Raw genomic sequence first — 10,102 nt, 5'->3', positions numbered from 1 at the left:
ATGTCACTTTGTAGTCAACTTTTGGTCTTCTTACTAGCAATCACATTATGGGCAACAAGTGATCAAACTTCCGAAGCTCACATATACACACCCGAACACACGCTAAAATCAAAGGTGTATAAATCACCTAAGATAACCCAATACCCGGGCTCGGTTTCAAATAAATATTACTATAACATTGAGTTCCCAAAAGGTCATATTGCTATAAAGAGTTTCGACGCCGAAATTGTTGATGAAACTGATAATCCTGTTTCTCTTCAAGAAACTTATCTCCATCATTGGGTTGCATTGAATTATTACATACGTAAAGGCGATAATCCAGGGCTTAACAAATCGGATTTCATCTTGGCTGGGAACTCCGGAATATGCAATGATCGTCTTGTTCCCCAGGTTTGGGGATTAGGAGCTGAAACACGAAAAACATCCACTTATATACCTGATCCTTATGCAATTGAAGTGGGTAATCCGTTGCAAGTTCCTGATGGATATCTAGAGCAATGGATGTTTAATATCCATGCTATTGACACTCGGAATGCAGTGGATGTACTTGGATGTGCTGAATGCAGGTATCATGTTACAAGTATCAATCGCATTGTATTAAAATGGTAACAAAAATAGGTATGTATGTGTAACGAAAATAGATATTTAATAGGGTCGAATTTACGCACAACTCATGTTTTAGCTAGGTAACTTGTATGGGTTACATTAAGTTAATTTTTTCTAATGTGTGATGCTTTTGTTAAAGTTTTTAGACTTTAGGGATTTTAAGTCATCTTTTGACTAGGTAACTTATAACAATTCACTATATTCGATTTTTTAAATGTGTGACGGTTTTTGTTAGAGTTGTTTAAACTTTTAGAGATTTTGTCATATGGATTCCCGTTAAGTCGATTTTGTGATGGTTTTCGTCAAATTTCATTAAAAAAAATTTCGGCTTTTGTTAGCGAAAATAACTTACTAAAATGTCAGCATGGTCAAACTTGCTGAAAAGTCAACATGGTCAAACATGACTTACCAATATAGAATGTCAGCATGGTCAAACTTGCTAAAAAGTCAACAGTCAAGCTTGCTGAAGAGTCAACAAACATACCAAACCATGTACCTTTTTTTATAGGAATATTGGCCTCATATAATCCCAACTATGACCCGTTGGCAAATATAAGGACCAATTATCGAAATGGCAAAATATAATCCCAACTACGCTTATGGGTGGAAAATTAACGGGAAGTTAACCTTCCGTTATTTTTTGTGACGAGGTGGCTTAGTTGTCTCATAACCTGCTGACAGGGATGCTGACTGGGATATTAATTAAAAAATATATATAAAAAATCAACAACACCTCTCTCCGGCCATCACTCTCTCTCCGGCCACCACTTCACCATCTCCGACCACCATCATCATCCGCTCTGACAACCGTCATAAGCCCTGTCCACCCATCACCACTATCTTCGTACACCCTCACCACCTCCTCCTCAACCACCGTTGGCCGCCACCGCTACAAACACCCGTCCCACTGAGAATATTCCGGCGAATCTAGTAAACAATTTCGTTTATCTCCAAGTATTAGACCTGAGCTAATACTTGGAGATAAACGAAATTGTTAATCTCACTGGAACCCTCCCGCCGGAGCTTTTTATCCCTTTGATGTCGGTTGTTGCAGGTGGCCAACGATATGTAGGTTGTTAGGCGGCGATGGTGGCAGATTCGAGTTTGGTAGGGGTGGACGGGTTTGGTGGTGGTGGCAGATTAGAGGACGCGTAGTGGTGGAGGTTGCCAGCGGCGGAATGCATCAATGGTGGTCAACGGTGGACATATCATACAGGTTTATATTGCCCCGTCATCATCCTCGTAAGCGGGTTAAGCCACAACTCGGTGGCCACGTGTTATAATAAATGACAACTCAGCGGCCACATCACCAAAAACTAACGGAAGGTTAACTTCCCGTTAATTTTCCACCCACAAGCGTAGTTGGGATTATATTTTGCCAACGGGCCATAGTTGGGATTATATGAGGCCAATATTCTTTTTTTATATTACTACTTACTAAACATGTCTATGATTACCATGTTATTTTCTAACAAACAAGAACTAATATTTTTGGATTACATCGAAACAGAAGGCAAGCGGGCAACAAGCTGCGCCGCTACCCCTTTTTGAATCACAAAACCCATGTTATCGGTTTTGAAATGCAGGTGTGACTTGTTTAATGTCACGGAGGACGAATATCATCGGTTGATGGATCTGAATTACGGGGGAGGGAAGTATTGTTGCTACGATGGAGCACAATGCAAAGTGAAAAACAAGCTTAAAATTTTAAAACGAGACGTTTACATGAAGTACACAATTGAGTGGGTTGATTGGAGTGACTCCATTATACCGGTTAAAGTCTATATGTTTGATATCACCGATACTTGGCAGTACACAGGAATCCATAATTGCACCGTAAGTTGAATCGTGTCAAAATTCAACTTTCATGATCTTTATAGATAATTTAACTATTATTCTATAGATCGAGTACGATATCAAAAAACCTACCACTGAAGTAGCTACTAGTGACTTCACCAGCACCAAAAGGTCAATGGTGACCTTCCCAGTTGCTGGTGACGTCATTTATGGTGTCGGACACCAGCATATTGGGGGAATAGGAACCGCTCTATATGGAGAGGTAAAGTTTTCGGTTTTAATTGTTGGATGCTTATTATGGTCTAGAATGCATTTTAAAAGCAAAATATTTTAATTTGTTTAGAATGGAAATATTATATGCATGTCTAAACCGATATACGGGCAAGGGAATAGTGTAGGAGATGAAGCGGGTTACATTGTAGGAATGTCGACATGTTATCCTGAACCGGGGTCCGTGAAGATAGCTAAAGGTGAAGCTTTAACTTTGGAGATCAATTACAGCAGTGAAAAGAATCATACTGGAGTTATGGGACTCTTCTATATTCTTGTTGCTGAGTCTTCCTTGGAACTGAATGATCCAGTTCAAGTATGATTTCTAACCTCTATTTGAGTATTAAAAGTTGAAAACAATTGGTAAGGCACATCACTTTTGTCTTAGTGTTTCATTACAAATAAACATACTTTTAGAAAGAAAGTTATTATTATGTTATATAGTACAACTCTTAAATATGAGACAAATGGAACAATCTTACTCTCTTTTATTGATTCTCATTTTATATTCGGATATTGGATTTAAATATCTAAATTTTGGCCAATTAGCCGGTATTAATCATAACTTAAGAAATTCTCTAGATTAATCCCAATTTTTACCATGTTGACCTCCACTGAGACTTTTTTTAACGGGAACTAACCCGGTTAGTTTTAGGGCAAAATATGTCATTCTTCAAGTAGAGGAAGGCAAATGAAAAATGTAGTTAAACTTTAAAACTCACCACCACCGCCCCTCACCACCGCCACCACCACGACATCACCACCACGACCCCCACCACGTTTATGAAGGGAGGGTTTGAAAATTTATATAATTTATTATTAATTAAAATACAATTATGAAAAAATATATAAAAATAATTATAAATATTTAAAAATTGATTAATAAATAGTAAACAAGCTAAGTTCGAACTAGAAAAACCACTTGCGGGCCAAGTTCGAGCTTTAGAAATATAGATAGAAGCGAACCGAGTTCGAGCGCAAGCTTTTTGTAAGTTAAACGAGCCAAACTCAAGCCTAGTCGAGCTGGGCTTGGCTCAGATCGAATCTAGTCGAGCTTGGGCTCGACTCGACTCGTTTGCACCCCTATTTGGAGAAGAAAAATAACCTGTGTTCAAATAAACATAATTTTTGTTTTACCCCATCAACTTAGAGAAGTGACATATTTTGTCCCAAAACTAACTGAGTCAGTCAGTTAAACAATTTTTGTACTTGTAATTCTCTCGTCATAAGAGCATAGAGCAATAATAATATATCATGGTTGCAGTCCGTTGACGTAGGTCAACTTAATCTTATTTTTCTGCAGTTTATCTGTGTGTGTGTTTGCAACCCGATCCTAATTGTTTAATTGAAGTTAAAAGCCAGTCCATGGTTATAATATAGACCATATAGTTGAACTGTCGAAGTAATTGTATCAATTTTCTTTTGGTATGCAGAATCATCAAGAATCAAAGGTATCAAAATGCTTGTGGGGTATAGTTGTGCTAGCACCATTTGCTGTTGTTTTAATTGCTTATCGACAAAGAAAGCAAGATGGGGATGGGTACCAACCTATTGTACCTTTGAACATGTAATAACGATCCCACCTTTTATCATATTGATCTGTGTTGGTAAATCTATGAAAAAATAAAGATCTTTAATTCCAAGTTATCGTTGGGAAGGCTACCTTAAGTTGACTTTTGTGTATTTCATATAGATTACTTCTAAAAATTATGACTTTGTAAATTATGTTTGATATCTGGAATATTGATTTTTATTAGTCTCAAGTTCCAACTATTATATTTGGATCGTTGCTGTTTCCAGCTAACGAATTGGATGCTGATGGTCCAATGTTTTAACGTATTTGTTTCCAACTGTCCGCAACTAACAGAATTCTAACATCGTTACTTGCAGGTAGCCAGAAAAACGATTTTGGCCGGTAAAGTCACATATTTTGCTAGAAAACTCAGAATGAACACCGCCATCACCACCAACTGACTCACCACTAATCAACCACCACCACTTAAGCACTACCAACCAATTCCGACGATGGGTCTAGGGTTCCAACAACCTCAATAATTGGGGCTTTTACTAGAAAAAGATTCATAAAGGTCCGATCCAAGATAACAAAGATGTTTGGAACGAAAACGTTGAGTTTCCCGGAAAAAAATGCGAGTTTTCTAGCCAAAAACATTTTTCCGGCGACCTGCAATTAACGGCGTTAAAATTATGTTAGTCGCGAACCATTGACAACAAATATGATAAATGTGGGATCGTTATTAGCTAATTCGTTAGTTGAGACCGGCAACAACCAAAATATAATGATTGAGATAAATAAAAACCAATACACCTTGATATTTGATTATTTTCCCAACTAGATTTTGGTACATGATTTGTTTGGTCCCCTTTTATGATTGTTTTGATCAGTCGATCCTATCATAGGCGAGTTAATTTCATATATCTCAATGATTAGTATGGATATGTAATAACATGTATTTATAATAAGAATACGTGAAACGGATCAAGCTATCAGAAAACATCATCATATGTGTGATACGTTTGTCGGTGTGTCATACGCCCAAACTAGTCTTCTTGACGTATGTGGTATGTACTACCTACAAACCAGATGGGTCATAATACGCCCAATGTTTTCTATTGCTAGATGTCAGAAATATACGGTTCAGTTGAAGAGACATTTAACCTTGGAGCATGATACGTTTTGGTTTTGGAATGGACACTCACGTTGGTAACATGATGGTTCATAGGTAAACTACTCTTATTGTTTCATGGGCTAGCCCATTGTAAAATGTTATGGGCTCAGAACTTCTGACCCAACTAGATTAGCCCGAAAAAATTAACTACGGGTGCAAACTAGCAAAGCCGACTCGTTAGTTACTTGAGACCGATTCATCAAAAGCTCGAAGCAAACTAACCTTAAACGAGCTCGAGTCTTAAAATAAGCTTGTTTAATAAATAAATCTGAGCTTGATCTTTATTATCATGTGTAAACCTTTTTATTTAATGTACTTTTCTTTTTACTGTAAACTATATAAACAACCAATCAAACCCAAAACACAGACGCCCTCCACAACTCGGAGAGGCGCCGCAAAAACACACCACTACATAGAACTTAAATTACACCATTTATATAAAATTACAATAAGAAAAACTAAATAATATATATACATATATAAAATTATAATAAAAGAATAAATAAAAATATATAATAAAAAGTGTATATAAGTTAATCAAAAGATAATATCAAGCTTTAAAAAATGTCACACAAAGCCAAGCTTATGCTAGCTTTAGAAAAAGAGCTCAAAGCTAGCCAAACACAAGCTCTTATAAGGTTATGTATTGTCATTGAAGCCAGCCTCTAAATTCATCCAATCATATTGTGTCGCGCGGTGCTGACTAGACTCAACCATTCAACTCTTGTCGTTCATGCCACCGGTAAATTCACCCGTTGTCGTTCGCGCCCGCTGCATTCATCCATTTGCGAGCCAACCCATCAATTTTCCTTCTTTAGCCCAAGCGAGCATGCTCGCACAGAGTCGCGGCTCCCGCTCGCGGCGAGCGGTGAAGCCGGGCGTGGTGGTGTTTTTGGCCGACGTTGATCGCGCCAGGCCGTTCACGGCTGAGATAGCAGGCCACAACGGATATCTAACTCAAAACGAACCCTTCCTTTTAATAACCCAATAACATCTCTTGTCAATGCCATATACACGTCTCCTACAAAAGCCCATTGGAGGTGTTTTTATTGGTTTCCCGCATATCACTTGTAAATGAACTGAATAAGTATAAACTGGGGTGTTTCATTTAACAGGTATCGATCTTAATTTACAGGCGGTCGCCTGAGACACGTAATTTTCGAAAGCCAAAATTTTTTTACATATTAATTTTTTAATATATATCTTTTAGGTTTTTTTTTTATAAAGCAGGTATCGGTCTTGATCATCTTAAAGATACTGGGCCCAAAACTTTTATTTTTATCCGTAATCCATATAAGATACTGGGTCCAAACTAAATTTAAAAACTAAAGAAAACAACGTTAATTGTTGTTTAAAAAAATTAGCTTACGTATTTCGTTACTTTTTTGGGTTTACGGACATTTTTATTTCGACTCGACTAAAAATATTTGAATTAATTTTCGTTTCTTGAAGACAACCCTAATCTACAGTCTCGTCCACTTTCAAAGGTGGCGATGAATTCTGACTCCGACACTTATCATTTGTAAATAAACTGAACAAATATAAACAGTTATTCATGTTCGTTCATTTAATTTTAAAATTGATTTCCAAATTATCACTTGTAAACGAACCAAACAAAGTATAAAATGACAAAAATGACAAGAACATATAATGAAACATGATGTGACATCTACAGTATCTACCACTTTCAAAGGTGGCTTTGAATTCTGACTACGACACTTATCTGTCTTCTTGTCGCTATCTACTTATATGCAATCATGCATAAATAAACAATCATTTTCTTCTAATCTATTTTGCCTCTTTTCAACAAGCAAATTCAAAATTTTCATTTATGAAACTTTATGAAAAGGTACATCAGGCCGTGAAGTTCACAGTATTTTCATAGAGTACACTTCTAGGTAAGTAACTTCAACTCATGTGCACAGGTCGGTTTGGTTCAGTTATTGGTCTAAACCGAAACCGAGTCATCGGTTTATCTATTTTATTAACTAATAACTCAATAAGTTTTCGGTTGATCTGTTGTTAAGTTATTCAGTTAATTTGTTAGTTTTTGGTTTGGTTCGATTAGTTTCGGTTGATTCAATCTTCGGGTAATCGGTTTTTAGTTAATTTCGGTTCGGTTTCATTAGTTTTCGGTTAACCATTCAGTCAGAAGTATTCGTGTTTGCAAGTCCCACCCTACACGACATTAACTTGAAAATCGTGAAAGACACGTGAACCCGAACATGACCAGCATATTCACATATCTAATATTAAAAGTTTACATTTTACAAAAAAGAAATATAAAAATTTATATAAAACGCATAAATTTTAACCTCAAAATATTATATAACTATTTTTTAGTATTGAAGTCTGAAGATACCCTACCAATTTAATTTATTACATAAAACGCATTTTAAAAAAATGAATAAGAAATAATAGGTTAATGATGAACCCACTGGGTTGGACCGAACCCAACCAGTTTAGCTAAAGAGGCTCGACTCAAACCTGACCCGAATACGTTTATACAAAACCTATGCCCGTGAAATTCGTGTTATGTTTGTGTCGTGTTGGAAATTCACAGCCGTAGGTTCAGTTTTAGTTAGCGATTCGGTTATTGCTCAAGAAATCATGATTTATTTATACAATTATTATCTATCAGGTCATCCGGATCATACAGGTTTTTTAGAATATTTAGTTGTTATCAAACTTTTGGTAGACAAAAAAATATGAATAATTTGATTATTTTCTTCAGATTAATTCAAGTCAAAGGCCAAGGATATGTCACCTGGTACGCAATGTGTGTTGTTCTTATTATGCATCATGTCATTTGCAATATTTACTAGCCAAACAGAAGGTTATGTAAAACTCGAAAACCGGTTGAAATCAAAGGTGTTTTTATCACCAAAAATAACCCAGCTTCCGGGTTCGGTTTCAAACAAAACTTACTATGATATCGAGTTCCCGAAAGGTCATATCGCTATAAAAAGTTTCAATGCTGAAGTTGTTGATGAAGCTGGAAACTCGGTTTCTCTTGAAGAAACTTATATTCACCACTGGGTTGTTGTGAGATATTACGAGCAAATTCACGGTAAAGATATAATTATCGCAGGGAATGCAGGACTATGTGATCACGGTCGGTCCCAGTTCTTTGGAATGGGATCAGAAACACGAAAAACATCGACATATGTTCCTGATCCGTATGGGATTGAAGTGGGCAGTCCGGTTAATGTTCCGGTTGGGTATGAAGAGAAATGGATGTTTAATATCCACGCGATTGACACTCGGGGGACAGTGGATGTAACGGGGTGTAATGAGTGTAGATGTGAGTTGTATAATGTGACGGTGGATAAAGACGGTCAGCCTTTGAAACCTGATTATGCGGGCGGGTTGCATTGTTGTTATGATGGAACACAATGTAAAGTGAGAAGCGGGTTTCGAAGTATCAAAAGAGATGTTTACTTGAAGTACACGGTTAAGTGGGTTGATTGGAGTGACTCCATAGTTCCTGTTAAAGTGTTTATATTAGATGTTACCGATACTTGGCAGCACACTGGAATCCATGATTGCCTTGTAAGTTAGCTAAACACGGCGCGCTCTTAGTAAATTTTGAATGTTATTGTTAAAAATTTAAAGTTTTTAATTTTATAGTTCGAGTATGATATCGAAAAATCTACCTCCGGAGTTGCAACCAGAAGGTCAAGTGTGAGTTTCCCAGCTGCTGGTGATGTTATTTATGGTTTTGCACAACAGTACATTGGAGGAATAGGTGCTGCTCTTTATGGAGAGGTAAACATAGGGCTGTAAATGAATCGAATCTTCGGTGAACTGTTTAGCTAGAAGTTCGTTTATGTTCATTCATTTAATAAATGAACGAACATGAACAAGGAATTTTGTTTGGTTAACTAAATGAACTAACACGAACAGAGGCCATGTTCGTTAATGTTTGTTTGTTTATATATACTTGTTCATTAAAGGTTTTTAACTTTTTAATGACTTCTCTGATCTTATATATAGATTTAAGCAAAATTATTAACTATTAAACAAAAATATATGTTTATTATGTGATTAATTTATATGTCAACTAACATATGAATATGAACATTAAAAAAACACACCAACACAAGCTTGGTAGCCGACTGAACCGTTGACACCGACCATAGCCAAATCAAGTAAAACATTTTTTGTGTTCGTCTTTTTGAACCGTTCACGAACAAGAAATTTCGGTTCATTACAACCTTTAGGTAAACATGTCTCTTTAATGATTTTGTGTCAAAGTTTATATTTTAAAGTAAAAGGATTATTATTCAGGGTGGACGCATTATTTGTTCATCTAAACCTATATATGGGAAAGGAAAAGATATAGGAGATGAAGCTGGTTACATTGTAGGAATGTCTACATGTTATCCTAAACCGGGATCCGTGAAAATAGCCAAAGGCGAATTTGTAACTTTGGAGTCTAATTACAGCAATAAACAGATGCATACCGGAGTTTTGGGGCTGTTCTATATTCTTGTTGCTGAGTCTTCTTAATAACTGATTGGTCTAGCTTAAGATAGATTTCTGTCTTTTATGCTTTTTGAAGAATAATCTTGAATTATTAATAAAGTTGAGGGTTTGTTTTGTAAGTTTATTTTAATATGGATTATTCTAGAATAAGTTTGTCTTGGAGAGCAAGTTTAGTAGGTCTAGATTATTAGTTTTATAAGTGAGAGTCGAGAAGTCTTTTCTCCATGTTTGAGAAGTTCGTTTGGTTATATAAA

At 36.3% G+C, this 10,102-nt stretch overlaps 3 protein-coding genes across 3 annotated transcripts; all 3 read left to right on the top strand.

The window, feature by feature from the left end:
* Positions 1 to 609, top strand: LOC143550937 (uncharacterized). Its single transcript, XM_077041485.1, has one exon. It carries the CDS (start codon positions 1 to 3, stop codon positions 607 to 609), a length of 609 nt encoding a protein of 202 aa, XP_076897600.1.
* Positions 610 to 2,169: 1,560 nt separating this feature from the next.
* Positions 2,170 to 4,244, top strand: LOC143550926 (uncharacterized). Its single transcript, XM_077041476.1, has 4 exons — positions 2,170 to 2,442; positions 2,510 to 2,665; positions 2,747 to 2,989; positions 4,107 to 4,244. The coding sequence occupies exons 1-4, from the start codon at positions 2,170 to 2,172 to the stop codon at positions 4,242 to 4,244; spliced, it is 810 nt and encodes a 269-aa protein (XP_076897591.1).
* Positions 4,245 to 8,087: 3,843 nt separating this feature from the next.
* On the top strand, positions 8,088 to 9,897 carry LOC143551700 (uncharacterized). The gene is made up of 3 exons (XM_077042085.1): positions 8,088 to 8,912; positions 8,991 to 9,128; positions 9,651 to 9,897. Exons 1-3 carry the CDS (start codon positions 8,121 to 8,123, stop codon positions 9,870 to 9,872), a joined length of 1,152 nt encoding a protein of 383 aa, XP_076898200.1. The 5' UTR covers positions 8,088 to 8,120; the 3' UTR covers positions 9,873 to 9,897.
* The last annotated feature ends 205 nt before the right edge of the window (positions 9,898 to 10,102 follow it).

Source organism: Bidens hawaiensis, unplaced genomic scaffold (genome assembly GCF_021521415.1).
Source record: "Bidens hawaiensis isolate Kalapana, Puna unplaced genomic scaffold, B.hawaiensis_p1.1 tig00001016_1, whole genome shotgun sequence".
NCBI classification, from domain to species: domain Eukaryota; kingdom Viridiplantae; phylum Streptophyta; class Magnoliopsida; order Asterales; family Asteraceae; genus Bidens; species Bidens hawaiensis.
The sequence above is the reverse complement of the archived record's forward strand: the minus strand, read 5'-3'. Positions and strand labels throughout refer to the sequence as shown.